This window comes from Pyrgilauda ruficollis, unplaced genomic scaffold, assembly GCF_017590135.1.
Source record: "Pyrgilauda ruficollis isolate IOZ18807 unplaced genomic scaffold, ASM1759013v1 scaffold34, whole genome shotgun sequence".
In the NCBI taxonomy this organism is placed as follows: domain Eukaryota; kingdom Metazoa; phylum Chordata; class Aves; order Passeriformes; family Passeridae; genus Pyrgilauda; species Pyrgilauda ruficollis.
Window position 1 is genome coordinate 876,537 of NW_024524822.1, and position 23,380 is coordinate 899,916.

The window sequence follows — 23,380 nt, forward strand, 5'->3', positions numbered from 1 at the left end:
ATCACTGTCACCCTTTATTCAAAGTGACTGTAGAAGCTATGATGATCTAGCAGAGAAAATTGCCAAATCTAAACAGTGTTAAACAGCTGGGCACTGGAACTTTACTTCTGTCACTAAAAAAATATTTGTATCTTAATCAGAGCACAGCAGGGCAAAACTGGAGTTAAGGGGTTTTTAGAAGTCTAGGCTGGACAAGCAAGGAGAAAGGGACTCTCTGCACAGACAGTGCTTGAGGGAGTGGAGGAGGGAGAGGAGGAGGAGCAGCAGAACACACCTGTAAGAACATTCCAGGGGCAGAAGCACTGGCAAGTCACACTGAACTGTGTTTGTTCCATTATGTGATCTTGTGCAGGCTCCTTCCGTGGCCACAAAACAGTGCTGAGGGTCTCCCTCTACCCTGGGCCCTCTCCCACAATGAAGAGGATCAATGATTGCTGCTGAGTATCTGTGTAGCTGTTGCAAACCCCCCCCCCTCAATTAGCAAGTCAAGTAGCAGAGACTCCTAACTTGGCATCAGTCCCACCTCGGTGGGTGTCCCCAAACCAAGAAACCAACCTCCTTTTTGAAGCGGAATGAGCTCTACAGGATCAACTGAAGATTAACTCTTCAAAGCTGTCCCAAAGACCAGGCACTTTTCATGTTGAGAGAACAAACTATTATGAACTTAGTTCGGAAGAGCTCAGTAAGTAATAAGACTTGTTAGAATAGAAGAAAACTAACTGACACACCATTTCACAGGGCCAGGCACGGCTACCTGTGGTCCCTGTCACACAGGGGGATCTTACTGTCCCCAGCACAGCCCATGCTGGGTGTGGGCACTTCTTCCCTTGGCAGTGCAGAGAGCATGGAACAAGTAACAAGTGTAACAGCACAGCCTCAGAGAGCAGGGGCTTGCTGGTGTTGTTAGGGGACTGTCCCCACAGGCAAAGGCTCTCCAGGGATTACAGAGAAGTAAGAATTTGTTCCAGCTGGTTCAGCTTGGCACTGATCTCCTGGGCTCTGTAGGAGAGAGCACCCAGCAAGGAGTGGCCAGCCTCAGAGACAGCTTTACAGAGAATTCACAAAGGGCTGTCCATGTGCAGCCAAGCTTTACCTCTCTGAACAGCAGTCCCTGCTGAGGCTGCTCCCAAGAGTCAGATCCCGCCCTCCTTAGCCAGCACAGCCATCTCTGCTGACAGTCTTCCAACACACCCAGCACTGATCCCAGCAGACACTGCTTTCTCAGCAAGAATCTCCCCGGGCAGAACCAGCCCTGCAGTAGCACTTAAGAATCACAGAATCTCCTGGGCTGCCAGGGACCCACAAGGATCAGACACCCCAACAATCTCAGAGCATTGTCCAAACGCTTCTTGAGCACTGTCAGGCTGTGCCCACAGGGAACCTGTCCCAGGGAAGTTTTCTTGCTGTGGGTTATAACTCCTACCCCAAGGTATCCAGCTGGGGCACAATATCAGTACCTGTAACACTGCCATGGGAAGAGCTGCAAGGGACTCCAGGTGCTCAGGTGTGGCTGCAAACCCACACTGAAACCATCCCTAAACCTCTGCAGAGGTGGATCCAGACAGCTAACACTACCTAGGCAAGTTTGCTCAGATTCAAAGTCTCTGCTGTCATCAGGGGCTGCACCTTAAGGCTCCCCCCAAAGCACAACCACACCAGCAGGCACTATCAGGGCAGGGAAGGACACTGCTCAGGCCCCCAGCACATGGGGTCAGTGCTGGCCCTTACTGGTATTCATATCCTTGCTGCCAGCTGAGCAATGACCCTGCTGCAAACACAGACCTTCAAAATGCTCCAAAGACATCTGCTCAAACCCCAGACTCCTCTTTGTCCTTCATGCTCAGAAGCCTTTCCAACAGGAGCAGGGATTCCAGAGAGAGGTCTAGTGAGTACCAGCTGTACTTATTTAATCAGCTCACAATTCATCTTTAACACACAGGCACCTTAATAAACCTTAATAGAGCACCTTATCTTGCTAGTAGTAGAAAAGGCAAGGCACAGCCTCGTTACAAGGCAGTTCCTCAGCTATGAAGGACTGGCACACTCAGATGGCAAATCAGCAGGTTTTTCAAGTACCCCAAGAAATAACTCTATAGGGTCTGAAAGAAGTTTTGACCACTCTGCTTGCAAGTGGACCCCAATAAAGGAGAGAGAATGAGCTGCTCTTCTCTCCCATCTCCAGGAGCTGCTGCCAGCTGGCTCCAGTGGTGTGTCCAGCACTCACTGAGACTGGCTGAACCTCGTGCCCCAGGGCTGAGCTCAGCTCTCTTCCCAGATCCTGCATTCAAGATTTGGAGAATTTTTGTTGGTTTGATTCACATATTCCCCAGAGAAGGAAGCACATATTTCATTTTGGCAGGAAAGAGAAGGCAGAGAACACTTGCCCAGCAGTGGCAGCCAAAACGAGACACTTCTTTCCTTAGGACACTTGGCCTCAGTGGATTTTCCTTTAGAAACCCAGGAAGGGAATAAAAGCAATCAGAAATGTGTTGAAAGGTCAGGAGTTCTGTATCACTAAAAATACAGCTAGAAATACAGATCACCTAACCCGCCCTCCTAAGTGCAGGAATACCACAAAAGCTGGGTACAAACTGATTCCCACTGGGCTCCAAGAGCTCTGCACAGCATCCCAGAAACCCAGACTGGAAACAGCCCTATCCAGCTGACATCCCTGCAGTGCTGCCAGCACAGCCCACAGAGTCCCAAACGATGGGCTCTCCCCACAGCAGCTTCAGGAGCTCCTCAAGGACCTGTCCAAGGTGAAGAACAAATTTCACCTGGCCCAGAATTCACACTGAGCTTTCAAAAGGCAGAAGCCATAAAAGGTACTTGATAGAGGAGCTCTCGGCTACTGGCACTCAGCAGACACCCTGGAATCCTATTGATCCCACTCTGGCAGAGCACTACAGGAACAGCTGTCTAGCAGGGACAGTCTCCACATATGGAAGAGCAAAACTGCTGAATGTAAACAGATCACAACAGCCTTCTGAATTCTTCCTAACATCCAGAAGTGCTGCAGGTCCCAGTCAGGATAAAAGCAAGAAGATTAGAAGAGAGCAGTGTGGACAGCACTGCTTGTCCTGCTCCATGATCAGGGTGGCTCCTTTGCACCAGTAGGTTTGGGAATGGCAAAGGAAGCACCCAACATAAGGAATTCTATTCTAAATCCTACATTCTATGACAATTCCACATAACTCATTCACCTTGGCAAATGAGGTTTCCCAAACATAAACTTCAGGAGCATGGGTGGGGCACTGGATTTCTTACAGCTGCAATACCTTTATGTCACCTCTCTATTTGAGGCTGTGATGTTTCTGGCCCCAAAAAAGGGTTTCTGAGTGGTGTTTAAGTGACCACAAGGGATCAGCATCACCCCTCCAGCTTTGGCCAGTGGATCACAGGACAGTTGATGACTTGGTCTGATCCTTGGTTTCACATTCCTTGTTTCCTGAAAATCTGCTGGCAGATGCTCAAGTCCTGCTGGGACAAACCCAGAGGGCTGGAGCTGGGGAATGACTCTGTGGCAGTGCCTGGAAAAAGCATCACCTTTCCTGGGATATCTGCCTCACAGGAAGGAACCATGAGCAACACCAGCACTCTTCAGGAAGAGCCAGCCCCCATGACTAATCCACCTGATGCAAAGAAACAGGAAAGGATGGCATTTTCTGAGGAACATGCTGCATGCTTCCCACTGGGAAACACCTCTCCAAGCTGTGTCCAGGGCACACTCTACCTGAGCAGCCTCCCTGGAAGACCCAGAGTGCAGCTAATGCTTCCTTACAATACATCAGGGAAAAAAACAAAACATCTGGGACCCTCACTTGTTTCTGTGGATTCCACCCAGGGCAGCACAAAGACAGCTCTGGAGAGAGGCTTCTTCTCCCTTTCCGCAGCCAGAGGGGCACCTAGATGGAAAGGAACACATTTATGGCTTCCTAAGCTGGCAGAACATTCCCCGCGCAGGCTCACAGACAATTCCTTTGACCTGAGCCTTTGGCATCTTTTGAGGATTCCTTCCAGACTGGCAGTGAGGAGAGGCAGAGTCAGGGCTGGAGACAGGAGCACAGACCCCCCTCTCCTCCCCACTGGAACTGTGCCTTGCACACAGGTTACAGCTTTACAGAGGTATATACAGCCAGGGACAGAGCTGCCAGTAAAATCAGCTTCAATTTACATCAGAACTCTACTTAAAGGTGTCTAATGGCAAAATTCCTTGAAAAGGGAGCAGGACTGAGCCCAAAGTCAGCAGCAAACCCTTAAGAGGATTAAAGTACCCAGAGTTACATTAGTAAGGATTAAATAATAATAATAAAATCCAGAATTCTGGAAAGGACAGAAACCCTCTCACACAAAGGCACAAGCCAGATCCTAAATGGGGGTAAGGAAAAAAATTTTCCCTGTGGGCAAACTATTCCAAGATTACTCAGTTCACAATAATTTATTTCTTTCCCACAAACATTTGGCCTCTGTCAGGAACACAGGAGACATTGAGGAACACACTGGATTAACACTGTGCTTCCCATGCTTCATAACAGGGCATCCTTGGGGTGCAAACTGCCAAGCCAGGAACAATCCCAAACCCTCACAGGGAGGGGTCAAATCCCCTGAAATTACCCAAAAATTGGTGCAAGGGGCTGGCTCACCTTCCAGCTGGCAAGGGGCCAAATGACAGGTGAGAGGGCATGGAGCCACAGGCTCGTGCTTGCCTTCTCCATGAAGGATTCCAGGGCCACTCCAGCTCCCGAGAAGAGCTGCTACAGGTGCAGTCAGGAGCTACAGGGTTGAATTACCTCACAGCAATTTTTAAGCTTTCAAGTTGGTGGCCAGAAGAATCTATAAATTCTGTGATACTTCATTGAAACCATGTGTCAGCTGAATGTATCACAATGGAGATTTCAATGCACACCATCCAGGCCTGGATGTAATCCTACCAGGTTTGGAAACTCGATGCCAGACTACCAGGAATTTCCCTGCAGAGGGGAATATCCTGGTTTAATTTTTGAGAGAATGAACCCTTGTTCAGAATAGTCTGATGGTCAGAAACTCTATTATTTTTTTTAAAAATGTTTTGGGGAAAAGGTGTTTTGGACACTACTTACTGGATGCTGAGAGACATTCTCAGGATGTTACACATCAAAGAATTTCCTTCTCCCTCAGTTAAAAGTTTTCTCAGGTTGAATCCAAACAGACAGCAAATATCAGCCATTTAAAGCAAAAATATTAATATTTTGCAATTATCCCCCAAATCAGCATCATGGAGCAGGATATTGAGGCTCCATGATAGAATTCAGACACATGAGACAACATAACAACATGAGCAGATCCTGTCTCATCCTGCCTCATTCTGGTGTCACTTCAGGGCAGGGCAGGGTTCTTTTTTTGTAAATTCAAAGTGTAAACAAGGATAAGGTAAAGAATGGTCTAATCAGCATCTTAAGGTGTTACTCTCAGCAATCTGACAATGACTGCCTTAATTTGCACAATTAAAAAAAACAGCTGTACTTGAACCTACATAACCTGTAAATGAGGAAAGATTTATCTTTCTATCAATAAGGATCTGAAGTTCCATCTCAAGTGAAGAAGTCCATTCAGCCCACACTGTGGAGTTCTACATAACACACAATAAAGACAATTTTATTTTAAAGCCCCTTCTGGAGTAAAAATGGTTTGGCTGGGAACACACCATTCATCTGTCTCACAACTGCTTGGATTAAATGATGTAGCACTGAGAGTTTCATAAAAGAAAAGCAAACCTCGTCTGACTGTTTCCTACTAATTTGTGCAGGACTAGAAATTTTGTTCATACTGTGATTTCCAGATGGGAATTCACAAGGATTATCACTGCCTGGCTTCCAAAGTGGAAAGAAGAAGTGCTAGTTAAATGACTGAGCAGCATTGAAGAAGAGATCCTGACTCCATAAAACCTCTTCATGAACAAAATGAAATTAAATTAAGCCAGGGGGATGCAGGACCCTCCTCCCCACAATCACCTGAGGCAATCAAGAACACCAACCCTGCTTAGGCTGGAAGGAGAAGGTGTCGGGAAGGTGACCCCTGTATTCCTCTGCCTTTCTGGTTAGGAAGATCCTTAGGAGGGAAGCTACTGAGAATTCAAATACTTAAAATACTGAAGGTGTATGGGTTTGTTTGCTATTCAGGTTCAGCATTGCTGAGATGCCAACAAGCAGCTGAACAGAAAAAGGTCAGGCTGAAAGAAGAATTTGGAATAATCCCTGGTATGGCTGTTGTACACCTCTTCTATTGCTAAATTCCAACCCACATTGGAAGATGGAAAGTGCCTCCCGCACTGGATATACCAGGGATGTATTTCTGCCTTCACTAAAACTCTCCTGGAATCTTGAGGACAAACTGAGGGATGACCAGAACAGTCTGGTATTACTAAAAATCTTATCCTCTTTTTATTGAAATAAATATATTTCTCTAACATTTTCCTGCCTAGGAACTTTGTAAGAGATTTGTTTCTAAATATCAACATCCAAATTTCTGTAAACATGGTCTATCTGGGCAGCATCTGAGAAAGAATTGCATATTAGCAATTTTCTATATAAGATAATCTGAAGTTCACAGAACTTTAGACAACTTGAAAGCCTCCTCTTCTAAAATCTCTGATTAAAACTACCCAGAGAGACACTGCTCCTCTCCAGAGCTATGGAACTGCAGGACTTGCAGCACATCAAACCCTCCAGTGTGTGTCCTGTTCCTGAGTACATCTTTAGGACTTGGATGGAAACACACTGGATATCCAGGAACTGTTCCAAATTTCACCCACCTCAGACAGAGGACAGGTCACAGAATTGCAAAATATTCTGGGTTACAATGGACCAACAGGGATCATGAGTCCAGTCCTGTCCCTGCCCAGACCCCCACCAAGCCCACCCTGGGCATCCCTGGCAGCGCTGTCCAAAGGCTCCTGGAGCTCTGGCAGCCTCGGGGCCGTGCCCATTCCCTGGGGAGCCTGGGCAGTGCCAGCACCCTCTGGGGGAAGAACCTTGCTCTGATCTCCAGCCTGACCATCTCCATCTTGGGATAAGTACCTCCAATAGCTTGGGTTTTAAACTCAAAATTTCTTCACACTGCAAATCCCTGAACTAAGTTTCTTATTATTTTCTTAATTCTTCCTCTTGCACTGAAATTTATCATCCTTGGTCTCAGCTCATTGGTCACTTACATGTGCAGATCTTGTTTGGCAAATGGGAATCTAAAGAGGCTTTGCCTACTTAAAATGCAAACACATTAGGAAAATAAAATCCATTTTTACAGTTCTCCCCAAGGAGTAGGAGAATTATTAAATAAGAGCACTGGGAAAATGAATCAGGCAGTTGTAAATGATTCACAGGTCACCATGGTGGCTGCACGTGGGTGTGCACACACAGAGCACTCACTGTATCACACTTTTCACTGGGGAAGTGTCAGTGAGCACAACAAAGCAACTTCCTGGGCTTTGCTCTGCTACCCCCCAGAAAGTAAAAGAAATCAAAAGTTACATTTACTTTAAGGAAACATTTATGTTGCAAATTAATCAAGAAACAGAGATGCTGAACTTCTTCCTCAACCATAAATTAACACCAGCAAACCACCTCCGCATCTTCCTATCCCTGTCAGAACTTTACAAACACCATATCCTGTATGAGTAAGGTGTGGGCAAGAAAACGTTAATTTTGACTATATTAATTTCATGGTTTAAATTCACAACCCTCTAAATGTTTTTGCACATGCAAGGCGTTAGCACTGTGCCTCCACAGTTAACATTTGCAAGGCGTATTCCAGCCCACATCCCTGCTTCTAACCTTTCACTGCTTTTCCAAATAAATTCTTTCTTAGGCTGAACTTTCTCACACTTAGTCAGAGCCCAAAGGGAAATATGTTTTTAAAAGATCAGATCAATCTTTTTTATTTATGGGATTCTGAAATATTGACTGCGTATTCCGTCTTGGGGAAAAAAAAATCCACTTTCTTTTTTTCCTCACTGTAAGTGCAGTGGAGACACACATAGATGTACACCTGTGCCCAGGTGGTGAGTTTGAGGGCATCTGGCTGAGAAACTGAAAAGGAAAATGTTCTGTTTGCTGCCTACAAAATCCTTAGATCCAGTGAACATTAGTGACTCCCTCCCACCAACTGTCCTGTCTTAGCCCAGCACCCAGTACACACAATAAGTATGAGCAGCTACAAATGGGGAAGAAGAAAGTAAATTCAGGATGTCTTTATATTAAATATATATATTTTATTAAATTTTCAAAAGTACTTCTTCTGAAGGTCATTTTGGCACCTCTTGCTACCCTATTTATCCTTAAAAGCAGTTCTTTTTAACCCTGTGACTCTGCAGCAGGTGCTGTGCATCTCTGCCTTCCTTGGGATTTGCTCCTGAGCTGCTCATCAGGCTGTGTGGTGGCATCGTGTGACAAATTTCAATGACCACATTTTGCTTCTCCTGCAGCCTGAGGGTGGTCTGAAACACCCAGATATATCCTCACCTGTGAGATGGTATTTGTGATTTTCAAAAATTACTGCCAAGCAAGAAAAGGGGGCTCAACACAACAGAAAAGCCAAGAGACACTAAGAAAAATCAGGCTGTGTTATTTGGGATCAGTTGGGATTTTGTGGGATGTAGCCCAGGAGTTTCCAGTCTGCGGGGCTGGTCACAGTGAGCATTAATGTTCTCTGACAGTTGCTCCTGTTTATGCCAGGATTTCAGGCACTAGAGAAGGAGGCTGTCAGGGATGCTCTGGGCTTACAGACAGGATCTGTATGCTGGGCTCCGAAGCATCTCCCAAAACGGGGAGGTCACTGGAGAGCTGTGCAGGATGAACCTGCTGGCAGGCTCAGCACTGGGATCTGCTTTTGAGGAACAGCACAAAATCCAGCTGTGCCTCTTGAACACAACTGCAGGTACACAGAAGCAGGAAATGGAGACAGAAGGGCTGGGATCTACCAGCAAACAACCATGAGTGGTCTCCCAGCCTCCAGCAAATGTTCCTGAATTGCCTTAGGAACAACTGCAACAGCCCAGGCATGGAAGCAAGCAGAGCAGTAGAACTGGCTTGTAGTGGAGCTCTTTTTCCATGTTGTTTTCCTGCCCATCCCCCAGATGGTGTCACAGTACAGCCTGGGAGCACAGCCTGCTTTAAACTGCAGCTTGCTTGTGATGGCCTTCAAAAAAGGTGTCACCAGGGAAAACTCACACTCAACCCCCACTGTCAGCAAGCTGTCCTGATTCAGCCAGCCTGACTGACACACTGGAGATCAAGGCTCCTGAAAGCACCACATCCTGATTCTTCCCACTTTTAACAGTGCTTTATTTAAAGAACCCAGGAATGACAGGACTCTTCCCTAGAATATCAATCAGCACTGCTCCCCCAGATTCTGGAATTCTCCCCTGGAAGAACACTCATGAAGTCACAGACCACTAACCAGACACACCTGAAGTTAATGCATCAGCCGTACTTTGAGATACCTTCAGCTTTTAGCAATCCTTCCTGCCCACTTCCCTGTGCATTTTCTGGTTTCTTTCCCAGGGCACAGAACTGCAATCCAAGCGTTGTGCCCAGCACTAACTGGGCTGCAAGCCCAGGGACCTGCACTTTATTTCATTGACACTCACTCCTTTGTTGCCTCTGGCAAGTCACTTTCTTTCTATCCTGCTGCTTCCTGCCTGCCTAGAGAATTCCAAACTCCTCTGGGAAGTGATCCCAGGCTCAGCTAGGCAAAGGGCTTAGAACTACTATGGACTGGGAGCACTACCTGCTGTATCTGTTAACATTTGATATTTTGGAATTGAAAGGCCATTGCTGAGGTGAAATGAGGCAAGTGTCATATTAATATTTGCCAGAGCAACTTCTGCCCTGGGCTGGTCTCAGGTTGGCAGAGCACTGTGAGAAAGAGCAGCAGTGAGCAGGCAGAGCAAAGCTCTGGTGCCTACACACTCTCTGGTGAACTCCATGTGCAACCCTAAAACTCAGTTCCCCTTCAAGTTCTGCAAGCCAGTTATGGTTACTCTGAAGATGCTCCTGTACGTAAGCTCCTCTTTCCTACACAGAAAAGGATGGTACCACACTTCAACAGGCTGAATGTTCCAGCCACAGAATCAGAATCCCAGTGGAAGGGATCTCTAAAGATCACCTTGTTCCACCCCCTGCCATGGGCAGGGACACCTCCCACTGTCCCAGGGTGCTCCAAGCCCCAGTGTCCAACCTGGCCTTGGACACTTCCAGGGATCCAGGGGCAGCCACAGATTCTCTGTGCACCATGTGCCAGGGCCTCCCCATGCCAGGGCCTCCCCACCCTCCCAGGGAACAATTCCTTCCCAATATCCCATTCAACCCTGCCCTCTGTGATTCTGTAGCTGTGTCCCCAACCTGGGACACGTGCACTGAACACAACCCACTGGACACCACCCACTGAACACAGACTGGCACAGTGCAAACACCAGATCAGGTGAGAGGAGCTGCAGCCTCAGCAGTGTCCCTGCCCCCACAGGGCCCTGGACCCCCTCTTGCCCCTGGGTTTATTCATCAACCTGTCCTGGTGCCAAGAATGTCTTATGGAATGTGAGCAGCAGGAGGGAGACTGTTTGTTCCAGTTTGTAACTCCCCTAAACATGACTGGAATTCCCATGGAGAAGGAGAGCACAGACCCAACCCAAACACTTTCCCTGAGGACTTCCCAGAGTCTGGAGCAAACCACACAGGCATACGAACATCTCAGAAAAGATCTCCAGACTCTTCTATGGGAACAGTCAGTGACCAGGTGTCAAACTAGCCACACCTTTCTAGGAAAAGATATTAAATAGTTTTTTTCACAATTACCCTCTTCTCTTCCTCATCCCTGCCAGTTAAAGTTGGTAGCAGTCAGACAAGTCTCTTTAACACATTAGCACTGTGGGTTGCATTGTTTTCTTCTCTCTCATGTGGGAATTGTGGTCTTGGACCATGAGCCAAGGCTCAAAAAGGAGCTCCCAAAGCCATGCAGCCGTGTCCCTGTGAGCACATCCCCTCCTCACCACCACAGAGCTGTGGCTCTGCAAGAATGCATCTGAAAAAATAAAGGGAGTCCCAGACACACCATCTATTGACTATAAACCCCAAAGACTGAAAATAACCAACTAAAGACTGAAAATAACCAACTAAATGCAACAGTTTTTCCTCAAGTGAGTCTTCAAAGTGCTTTCCCAGCTGGAAAGTTGAAACAGCACTGTCTCCTCTTTAGGCAGGCAGCGAACAAACAACAGCTCTCAGCTGAGTCCCAGCTGGCCACACAGCTCCCTTCCTCCCAGGAAGAAAAAAGGCCAGGATGGGCCTTCCCCAACAGCCTCTCTGATCACAGCCCCTCAGACCTGAAGGCAAGGGCACATTGGCCCTCACCCCCGAGTCAGTCCCTCATCCTCCCGCAGCACAGGCTCGCTTGCACACCCAGACTTTGCTTCCCACCACAGAGCTGGCTGCTCCAGGGCAGCCCAGGAACAGAGCACAGGAACTGAGCCACAGCCCAGGGGCTCTGCACAGGCAGCAGCTCAGATGTCACCTGGCACACAAGGCTGCCTTCACCAACACTTCTTGGGTGACCGCTGGTGGCTGTGAGTATCAGCTGGCTCCAGCAAGTGACCATGGAGAAAATCTGATCAGCTTTTCCAAGCCTGCAGTTTGTGATGTGAACACACACCACAAATGTGTGCAATGTGTTGTAATGTCATATGATGTAGTTATTATGTGAACCAATCCAAGGCCCCACTGCTGGTCAAGGGACTCCTCACTCACAGGTTCAGGATGGATGCAATCCATGCCCCACAGAGAAGCACAGGAGAGAAAACAACACTTTCCTGTATCCCTTAAATACTGAGAAATTTTGGGAGAGGGCAGCAAACCATGCCTGCAGAGACCATGAATGTAGCAGTTCCCAATGAGATGGAAATAGCAGAGGAAGACTGGAACAATGCAGACATCTGTAAGAGAGGGTGTAAACAGCCTGACTGGGTTACAGAGAAACAGCAGTGCAGCAGCGGGCAAAGCAAAAATAGCAGGAAAGGAAAGATAAATAAAAAATTCCTAAAATATAATGAGGAGCAAACAGACTGACAAGGAAACAAGAGAGCCATTGAGCGGAAAAATGAGAAAAGACATGCAGAAGCAACAAAGGTAGGCCAGGGATTTAATCCAGCCTCAGAGGGGAAGGCACAGGGAGGAAAGAAGAGAGCTGAGTTGTTTCACTGCAGCATGAGGAGGGAAAAGGAAGATGGTTCTGTCAGGAAATTACAACCATGTGCACTTAGGCACAGCAGCACCACCCAGCACTCTCACATCCACTCTGCAGGACAGGTGACATGTCCAGGCTGTCTCTTCAGCACGGCATGGCCATGGTGGATCCTTCTTCCCCTTTCCCTACCCCACCATTCACCATCTCCCAATTCCGGTGGCTTGGTTTTGCCTCCATCTCTTTCAGCTAGATGAGACGATTTTGGGATATGAGTGTGGCAGGTAAAAAGTAATTCCTGCACAGGGGATGGGGCTGGACCCTGCATGAAGATGGAAGCAGTTCCTGCCCCTCCTACTGCTCCCTGCTCCATCTCCAGTGCCACCAAAGCAACTCCTCGGGAGGCAGGTGTAGGGAGCAGCTGCTTCTCGCTGCTCTCTCCCAGACTTCTGCCCATGATGTTCCCTTCTCCCCCTCTGTCCAGGACTCAGACACCATAGAAGAGGCATTTACATCCACAGAAATCCTTCTATAGCTCCAACAACATCGAGCCTGCCCACACAGCAAAGGTGTGAGCCCTCATGTCTTTTTCTTGCTTCACATCTCACTCTGCCCTATCTTTTCCAGCCAAAAAACTTCCCACAACAGGTGGGAAGGGGAGAAGCCGACTTTATGGAGCAAAACCAAATCTCTCTTTGCACAAGGTGGTTCCCAAGCTCTGGCAAAAGTACCCAATACCCACACAGCAAGCCCAGGATGCACACAGCCTAGCCCAGAACACAGCAGTTCCTGCCAGCAAAATTCAGAGCAAGGGAGCCAGGAGACGAGCCTGGAAAGCCTCAAAGTATGTAAAATACGAACAGGCAGCTGAACAATGGCTGAAAGAGAGACACCAAAGGAGGTGACAAGAGGCTGGGAAGGAGTTTCCATGCCCTGCACAGAGCTGGACTTTGTCAAGGGAAAGGCTCAGCTGCAGAGCCCAGCCTCCCCTGTGAGCAGCACACTGTGTGTACACACTGATGTGGGATGGCTGCTAGCGACTGAGATGTTTCAGCTCAGGGCTGAGGACCTCCATTCCCCACCTGCAGTGAAGTCAGTCCTGCTTCCTTTTGCAGACAGAAAGCCAAGACCCCCCCCATGCTAATGCCAATTGATCACCTATCACAGAGCACAGTGAAGAAAGAGTTCAGAAAAGGTAGTCTGGTTGTACTTTTTATTTTTCTTTACTATTTATTTAACATTTCTATACCCACCCAGGGTAAGTCTGGTGCTTCCAAACTGCTGTCTGCAACCACCAATGTTGGGAACTTACCTTTCCAGTGGGAATCATGGCTCTTACCTAACACATAGCAAAACCCAGGTGGGCAGAGCCCTAAGGAAATCTCTGGTCTGATCTCCTGCTCAAAGCTGAGTCTGCTCCAAGCTCAGTCCTAGTTACCTGGGACTTTACCCAGGCTGGTCTAAACAGCCTCAACCTCTCTTCTCTCCACTTCATGCCCATTATCTCTCAGTTCTCCTGTCACCAGCAACTGCCTGGCCCCACCTTCCCACCCACCCCTCACAGTGGCCATGAGTGTGTCCCGAGCTCCCTCTGGCGCCACCTGTGCCCCGGCCCGCTCTCAGCCCTGGGCCGGCTCTGGCTCTCCCTCCCCGGGGCTGGGGCACACACCCCGAACTGCAGGTTTAGGGTTTAAAAATCATACAGGGCTGGACGCCGCTAGAGGCTGGCAGTGCCCTGCCCCTCCCCGGCAAAGGAGGCAGCTCATGGTCCCCTCATAGCGCCGGGCAGCTCCCGGGGCACCGCGCCCCCCTCGCGGGAGAGACAGCGACAACCGTCTGAGCTGCTGGGCCGTGAGGGGCGCGCCCCCGTGCCCCGAGAGACCCCCAAGCCGTGAGCAGCGGCCCCGCCGTGCCGTGAGAGACCCCCAGCCGTACCCGCGGCCCCGCCGTGCCCGCCCGCTCTGCGCCGCCGCCATCTCCGCGGCGGGACCGCCCCCTGCCGGCCGCCTGCGGTGCGGCCCCGCGGGCCCTCGGGGAGCGGGACCCCCGCCTGGCCCGCCACACCCGGCCCCTCGCGCCCCGCTGTACTTACTGCCTTGTGAGGCTCCTTCCCCTGAGGCAGCTTCAGTGTCTGCAAAGAAAAAGCGCAGCGCTTAGATCCGCCGCTGCTCTGCCCCGGCCCCCAGCGCCCCCCGCTCGCTCACTCGCTCTCCTCTCGGCCGCTCTGCCCGGCCCGCCCGGCTCCTCGCGGGACGGAGCGGACCCTGAGGGGCTCACCGGGGCTGAGAGGGCAGACATGGCCAGCAAGGGCTCGTGATTAAAGCGCAGCTGCCCACGGTCATATAATGGTCTGGGCTGGAAGGGACATTAAAGCCCATCTCGTTCTACCCCTGCCGTGGGCAGGGACACCTTCTGCTATCCCAGGCTGCTCCAAGCCCTGTCCAGCCTGGCCTTGGGCACTGCCAGGGATCCAGGGGCAGCCACAGCTGCTCTGGGCACCCTGTGCCAGGGCCTGCCCACCCTCCCAGGGAACAATTCCTAATTCCCAATATCCCATCCATCCCTGCCCTCTGGCAGTGGGAGCCATTCCCTGTGTCCTGTCCCTCCATCCCTTGTCCCCAGTCCCTCTCCAGCTCACCTGGAGCCCCTTCAGGCCCTGCAAGGGGCTCTGAGCTCTCCCTGGAGCTTCTCCTCTCCAGGTGAGCACCCCCAGCTCTCCCAGCCTGGCTCCAGAGCAGAGGGGCTCCAGTCCTCAGAGCAGCTCCATGGCTTCCTCTGAACACAATTTTTTAACAGGCAAGTGCTGTGAACCCAGGAAAGGGAGCAGTGAACAGCACACCCGGCTCTGCTCCTGTGGGATTTGGCACTACCACCGTGCCTGCCCTCCACAGGCAGTGATGGCAAAGCCTCCACAAGAGATGGGCCACAAGAATTCCCCCAGGGTGATTCTGTCCTGATCTTACTGAAGGCAGATGTGAAAACAAGGGAGAGAAAGCTCCCTCCACTGTAGTGTGTGGGACTGCAAGAAGCACACATCAAAGATCATGTTCAAGCCCTAAATGAATGCAACAGGCAAAGCTGCAAGCTGGAAAACAAACCCCAAAGTTACAAGTCAAGTATCATAAATGATTAGGATTTCCAAGCCAGTTTGAAGTGTTTCATATTCATCCTAAATTACATACACTGTATGTCACATTATCTAATAATATAACTGCGTGGCAAAATATTCCATATGTCTGTTGGAATGATGCTTGCACTGCGCTGGAAACCACAGCTGCAGAATGGCACAGCGTTTTTGAATTTAAAATTTTCAACCTTAAGTAATGAGCACTGTTTGAATTTAATTTCTTTATTTCTTAAAAATAATAAAAACAAATGATTGTGGGTTTGTGAATTTGTACATTTCTACTTGATTAACCTGCCTGATTAGATCATTCTTCTAGGCAACAGTATTAATTTGGCACAACTTCATAAACTAGGGGCCAGATTAGAAACCCTCAGTATCAGATGCAGAACCTCGACAGCAAAGCCCAGGATTTTTCCACAGCTGCTACTTGTTTGAATTCTCACCCATCATTCAAGGAAAAGCAGCTATGGCACAACAGATTTATGCAAAATGCTGTCCTGGTGTTCACAAGCAACAGCATGAACAAATCATAAAAGATATGCACTATTTAAATAGCTTTAAAAAGTACTTTAGTCAAATTTAACAAGAATCAGGCAACACACAAAATTTGAGGAACAGCCATTTCTGAACTGCATCAAGAAATGTTGTTACCCTTAGTCATAGATAGACTAAAGTATTCATGAATTAAAAAATGACCAACTAAAAATCCCCTTACAGCCCACTCTATATCACCTTTGAGGTCAAACCAAGTAATTCCAGTTGTGAAACAAAAGAAAAAATTCTGAGAAAGTTGCAAAAGTCAGTAAGAATAGGGAGGTGGGCAGGGAAGCTAGAAAATGGGCCAGTTAACTCCTCTGTCCCAAGAAACTTTCTGCATCTCATATGAGTATCTGCTGCAGACTGGGAAATGTGCATGGGAAAAATGGATCTTGGGATGCAGGGCAGAGGGCAAAGAACCTCCCTAAAATCAACTGGTATTTTCAGGAACAAATAAACAAATGCACCCCAACTTTCTATGGCTCAAGAACACCATCTCTCCTCAGGGATGGTTATTCCTCTACTAGTTTTCTACTCGTCACCTCAAAATCCTTTCAGTGACAGAACCACTTTAACTCAGACTCCAAAAAATGTGCACTTTGGAAAAAAGCATTTTTCCGTATTCACCATTTGAATGAGTCATCTTCCTTTTCATATTTTTTGAATTGAGCAGAACCCATTCTTGGAAAACATAAATCTGAAACTTGAAAAGCTTTGAGAAGTTTTTTAACAACTGGTGAAACTCAAAACTTGGCCTGAAGAATCCAGCCCCACTCAGAGCATCCAGGATCTGTTCTGGTGTGGGCAGCTCAGCCCTTGGCTGGCACAGCCCTGTGGGGAGGACATGCAGAGCTGAGGGGCTTGGAGAGAGGCAATGCAACAACTTATAATGTAAATAAATAATAATGAAAAACAACTTGAGCAAAATCATCAGTCAGCCCAGAAAAGCTTATCTGGGAACAGAGAACTTCCACCAATTCTTGGGCTAGAGGCGATATATCCTGCGAGGGTTAAACTTGAGCCTTGCTATTTTCTTTCTTTTCTTTTGGAAGAATTCTCCTTTGGGTACAAATCTCCCTTGCTTGGCCTCAGCCCAAAGGTTTACAAATTTGCTGTTTGAAAGTCTAATAAAGCAATTTCAGCCTTTTTTTTTTTTTTTGGAGTTATCTAAAACTGAAATAATTTTCCTGACTCAAAACATGCAGATGCTTTGCTGCTCGTGTTGCTTAAACACGACCCAACCGTACAAAGCAGAACTTTCTAGCTGACTAACTCCTGAAGGCAATCCAAACCTTTTAATGACCTGAAAAACCCCACACAGCTAAAATAAAAGCACCGTAAGCAAAACATTTTTAAGCCCTGGGTTGCATGTAGGCGAAGCGGTAACATTTGGGACAGAGCCTTCCATCGGCACTGGGAATGCGTAGCCCCTCCGCTCCAGCTGAACTCCAGCAGGAGGAAGGAGCCGGGATCCTGCAGGGCTCAGAGCAGCTCACAAAGGAGCCTTTCAGCTCCACAACATAACTTTTTTGTTGGGTTTCTTCTTTATTTGTGAGTTTTGGGGAGGCAAAGGGGAAGGAACACGACCTTTTCCTTTCTTCCTCGATGAAACACAGTGGAGAAATTTCTTACCTACGTTTCTGGTTCTTTGCAGAACCCTCACACAGGGATTTCCATGCCTGGATCTTGGCTTTTGGGGGAAAGCAGAATGGGAACTTGTCCCTGTGAGGCAGCACGTCCTGAAGCAGAGCTGCCTCAGCCCTTCTGTAAGCTGCCAAAGCAGTCGCTGCCTGAAATTCTCCAGCCAATGCTCAGCACACAGGGAAGGCTCAATAAACAAAGAAAATGCCCTGTTTTATAATATAAACTCCCCTGCTCCTGAAGGCAGACAAGAAAAAAAATCAGCCTCAAGAGCATGGGTCACCTCCAACACAGCTTGTCTGCCACAGAGAGCTGGAGTGGAGGCAGGTACAGCTATAAAAAAAATCCATGAAATTTCTCCAAAAAATGCTAATTGCAAAGAAAAGTCTTTGATCTTGCCAGGGCAAAACTCTTCATGTGGAACTGAACAGCTCAAAGGATGAGAAGACAGTAAGTTTTGCACAGGGCAAAACAAGCAGTGGATAAGCACGGATCGACTGCACGAGCAGAGAGGGTGACAGACCTTCCCCCTGCTGTAAGGCTCAGGTGGGCCCCTGGACACAAAAACCAGCTCAGAAATAACCTCAGGTGAAAGCAAGGACAACTTGAGGCCCCCAAACCTTGCATTTTGTGTCACTGAACGGTGACAGACAGGCTGATGACAAGATGTTTTGTTCTGCCACAAAGGTCCAAAGCAGAACACCAATTTCTCTGCTCTCTACTGGCCTGAGCCTTTTCTGTCTCCTGCTCTGTCAGCTCCTGCAGCACCATCCCAAGGCCTATTAGTGACACAGGAACCACACAGACCAGCAGAAAGCAGAGGCCTGGGATGGGGTGTATCCTTCAGCAAATTACAAACAGCAGCTATTGCTGCTGGAATGGCCAAAAAACCTGAAGAGAAGAAATTGGCCTCAGTTTGTTCTAGCTCCTCTGACGCTGAGCTGGGGAGTCTCCCAGGATCAGTCCACCTTTGGGAAAGGCAGACGCTATGTGACTGATGGGTGGCCAGACCTCTGGGAAAACCATGGCTGGCACCATCCTGCAAAGAGGGAATCCAGGTTCTGCCGTTGCAGTCCTGCTCCTCCCTTGCCCAGCCAGAAAGAAACGACTGAAAGATTCAGGTCTGGAGTTTCTGGCAGCTGAGAACTGCACGGACTGGGCCAAGGGAGCTCACATTGCAGTGCTTCCAGCACAGCAGCCCTGGGAGAGCTGGCTGCCAGTGCCCTGGCACTGGATCTGAGACATGGACTGGAAATCACAGGAAGAACAGGAACGTGCATGGTACACCCTCAGTGCAGTGATCCCACCATGTTATCCCACGTTTGTCCCCTGGGGCAGCACCAGCCCCTTCTCCTCTGTGAAGCCTTGGGGCAGTAAAAGCATCTTTCACAAAAATCCCCTTCACTCGTGCAGTCTTCTGCCATCCCAGCACCATTCCTGGTCCAGTCCATGCACAACTCACACTGGATAATATCACCCAGGGCTTTCCTCCAAAGAATCCTTCCTTCTTTTTTCCTGCCCATCCTTAACCCTTCACTGCAGGTTACTCCTCTGCGGCCAGGCACACTCTGCCCAGTGCCTCAGCTCCCTGGGAGAATCCCACTGCCAGAGCTGCATCGTGTCTGCAGTTTCATTTCTTGCTGGAGAGTGTAGATGAATAAATAACTCATTTGTATTTTTATTGTCTTAAAGCAATTTGGATGCACTTTGAATGTTACTACTACATGAATCCACTTACAGTAACATAAACCAACACTTTCTAAGTATCATACATACAAATTCTGTTTCTCCATCACTGATGTGAGAATTAGTGATAAATTTCCACATTCAGAATTTTGAAAATTTTCATCTTCTGCAACTACACATGACAAAGACCTTGGAAGCAAAAGGTAAAGTCATGTCTCCTCTGAGTTAATGTCAAAACTATGGATATCAAATGTACAGGTCTATGTTGATGCACCCATAAAATTTAATATATTGCTTAATTTTATTATCAAAATATAAATGAATACAAATTAATTAGATCACACACTAGGAGATGACATCATACTAACAGAGCTCCTAAAATTCCAGCTGAATTAAAGATCCCACAGTGCTTGGGGAAGAGAAGTAAAATAAAAGCAATCCTTGCCCCACATTTAAATACTACAATTATTATTGCAAAATTATTGCAATGCTATGATGTAATGGTAAAGCATATCCCTGTTATTTTAGGATTTTTTTCCTTAAGCCGCAGAGTGAAGCTACTTGAAGCTACATTTAAAGGACTTTAAGGAATTTTGTTGCTATTTAGAAAAGAAATACCAGCATGGAAAAACAATTCTGTGTATCCATAAATACAGAGGCAGCTCTGTGATATTAAACAGCACACAAGGAATATGCAGCCATGCGGTTAAGGATGTGTTATGAGACTGTGATGACCTCTGAACAGTTAAGGATGAACACTTCTCAGCTGTGCATGTGCTGACTTTTGAGAGTTTGAGCATTCAAAACTTAGTATCAGCCTTCATTATTCCTTGATTTTCAACCACTGGTTACACCTGAGGAGCTAAAGCAGATGTTCCTGCCAGCCTGGCACAGCTCACCTCAGGGACAGGAGACAAACCCAGAGAAAGGCTCAGGAGGAGCTGGTTTGCAGTCCCTGCTGTTCTGGTATTTCAGAGCTACAATCCTGCAAACTACACTTTGATTGAATAAACCACCTCAAACTTTCACATTTCTGCAATTAAGCAACATTGGGTTGTTCAGTCTTACAGAAAACCAAGATCAAGCCACTCCTGACCAAGCACGAGACCTTTCACGCACACAGCTCATTTGGGAAGTGACCTCAGCTGACAGCAGGGGCACAGGGGCAGCTCAAGGAGCATTTTGATTTGAACATAAAAATACAGCAGTCACAATGCCCATATCTGATTTCTATCCTCCCAGGCTGACTTCTCAGGGATGGATGGAACTCCCAGCTGGGCAGGAGCACAGAGCACCTCAGGGAGATGCCACCACACTGCTGGCACTGGGATATGCCAGGAGAAACTCTGAGATCTGAGCTCCCCGTGCACACAGGGATGCCCTCAACAGCCCTGGGCATTAAATACTGCCCTGAACACAGGAGCTGCTCCTGACCTGGGGAGAAATATTGCTGGAGTAAAGAGCCACAAAGCTGAGACAGCCCCAAAGTTTATCACTGGGTCCCTCTCAGTGGGACACCCCCAAGAATTACTGGTGACCAGGGAAGCAGCAGAGCTACCTTCAAGACCTTCCTGAAAATAGAACTAAAATCACAGAATATCCTAGAAGGGACCCTCCAGGATCATCCAGGTGTCCAACTCCTGTCCCTGCCCAGACCCCCCAACAAGCCCACCCTGGGCATCCCTGGCAGCGCTGTCCAAAGGCTCCTGGAGCTCTGGCAGCCTCGGGGCCGTGCCCATTCCCTGGGGAGCCTGGGCAGTGCCAGCACCCTCTGGGGGAAGAACCTTGCCCTGATCTCCAGCCTGAGCTGCCCTAAATCTGCGTTATCCCAGAATTCCCGAGATTACAGCAGGACTGAGATACCTCTGTGTGCTCGCACATGGGTCTGGAAACAGTTGTAATACTTGTATTTCTTCCCACATATTCCACACTCGTAAGACCCTGAAAAACAAGAGAGAGAAGCACACATCACTATGAGAGATCAGGAAAGCAGCCTCCCTGCACACTGGTCCATAAAGTGCGAGCAAAAGGGTGCACCTGACAGCAAAGTAATTTTTGGAAGGTTCATGGAGATAAATGCAGGAAATCACTATCCCAGACACTATTCTGTCTGTCAGCCTTATTTAAGATTCCTTGGCATATTACCCTGAACTTACATTTTCAGTGTATCTTTTTAACTTTGCTAACGTGAAAGGGCCACTCTCAAAATAGCCTGACGTATAATTTTATAATAATGACTAATGTTTCCTATGGACAGAAATAACCTTGAATTACTTTTCAGTAAGTTCCTAGTAGCTGGGAAAAAATCCTTTTCAACTGAAAAAAAGAAGGCAATATGTTATCTTGAGGCCTGGAGTTTTCAAAATTTCTCAAGAAATGCACAATGTACAAATTTCCCAAGAAACCCACAGAGATTTGGTAAATATCCACCCAGAGGAAACCAAATAGATACAAATAGAACTTTTGCCCTTTTTAAGGAAAAGCACATGACCACAGTAGTCCCTCTTCTCAATTTGTGTCTCTAATTCCAGAAAACACACATCTGCAAACAGTCATTTGAAATGAAACCAGAGGAAAAGAGCTGGGAGAACCATTTGTAATGATGAAGTTATGCCATGAATTTAGACTCTTCTGTTATTGAACAGGCAGACAGAAATTTCCTTAGATTTGTTACTTGAGTTGATTCAATCTCTTTTTTTCCTACTTGACTTTGTTGCACAGGCTATAAATTCACTTTCCAGGCTCTTATTTGCTGAGAATGCACTGCATTTCTTAACTGTCCACCAGAGCTGTGGAACTGGGATCCCCTTGGTGCTCTTTGGAGAGGGGGAGAGCATCACTTGACTGAAGAGGAGGTGGGAGAAAAAAGGGCTGAATTAATTTGAATGCAGAATTTCATTTCCATGCACCTTTCCTCACACAACCTTGAAAAAATATTTTTCTGACCATGCCAAACAGCAAAACTCAGGGAGGAGCCACAAACAAGAACAAAAACATTGACACACATCCAGATAAACATTCCCAAACAGCATTTCACAGCAATACTCACCTGGAGCTACTCAAAGTGAGCTCTAGCCAGGAACAAACACAGGGTGCTCTCTGAACACACTATGCCCACGGTCCTTTTTCCCATTCCCATGTCCCATTCTCACAGCTTGGGAAGAAAACACCCCCCTTAGAGTGTCAGAGCCCTGAATTCCCTGCCCATCACAGACAGCACACCTGGGGCTGTGTCCTGAGCTGGGGAGGCTCCTTTGTCACTGGTGCTGAAAGAGGCTATTCGCCACAGTCCGATACACCAGAGCACCCAGCTGAAAAAAATACTCCCATATTCTGATAGCACAGGCACTTGGCTGTATCTGATCTGCTCCAGAGCATTTTTATTATCATAGCTCACTGTATTTTATATAGACATACATCTGTGGGACAGTCACCACCTGCGGTCACTTACACAGGCTGCCTGAGTGAAACCAGGCTATCAGCAGGTCAGCAGCGTTTGTCAGCCCTCACTTCCTCTGCTCAAGGACTGATTATTTCACCACCAACCTTCAAAATTCTATTCTGAAAACTCTTGGAGCTAGAGCCCCAAAGCAGCAGAAGAGAACACTCTGGGTCCTGCAAGCAGGAGCCCTGAGCACAGCTGAGGTTCAGCTGAACCAACAGCAGGATGTGACTGATGCCCACCCACATCCCAACAGTGCTGGCTGCACATGGAGCACTGGGAAGAGCTGGAATGGCTCCAGAGGAGGCCACTGAGTTAATCACAGGGCTAGAAGACTCAGAGCCTCTTCCAGGGCCTAAAGGGGCTCCAGGAGAGCTGGAGAGGGACTGGGGACAAGGCATGGAGGGACAGGACACAGGGAATGGCTTCCACTGCCAGAGGGCAGGGATGGATGGGATATTGGGAATTAGGAATTGTTCCCTGGGAGGGTGGGCAGGCCCTGGCACAGAGTGCCCAGAGCAGCTGTGGCTGCCCCTGGATCCCTGGCAGTGCCCAAGGCCAGGCTGGATGGGGCTGGGAGCAGCCTGGGACAGTGGGAGGTGTCCCTGCCATGGGAGGTCCCTTCCAGCCCAAAGCATTCTATGATTCTGGGAGTTGGTGCAAACAGGTCAAACACAGTGAGGGGCTCTAGACTGAATTTTTTGTCCCATTTTTATTGTATTTCCTACTTCCTCTGGAGA

The 23,380-nt window shown here is 48.0% G+C and overlaps 1 protein-coding gene across 9 annotated transcripts in view; it reads right to left on the reverse strand.

Moving 5' to 3' along the window:
* The window catches only part of ZNF618 (zinc finger protein 618), a 146,874-nt gene that overhangs the window by 42,000 nt on the left and 81,494 nt on the right, over nt 1–23,380 (reverse strand). For 5 of the 9 annotated variants that reach the window (XM_041474789.1, XM_041474788.1, XM_041474793.1 and 2 more), the window contains exons 5-7: nt 21,062–21,139; nt 14,300–14,338; nt 3,822–3,905 (exon numbers count right to left, since the gene is read on the reverse strand). In XM_041474789.1, coding sequence (XP_041330723.1) covers nt 3,822–3,905; nt 14,300–14,338; nt 21,062–21,139 — 201 coding nt within the window. The remainder of the gene's footprint in view (nt 1–3,821; nt 3,906–14,299; nt 14,339–21,061; nt 21,140–23,380) is intronic. The other 4 variants (XM_041474796.1, XM_041474794.1, XM_041474795.1 and 1 more) reach the window with 1 other exon arrangement.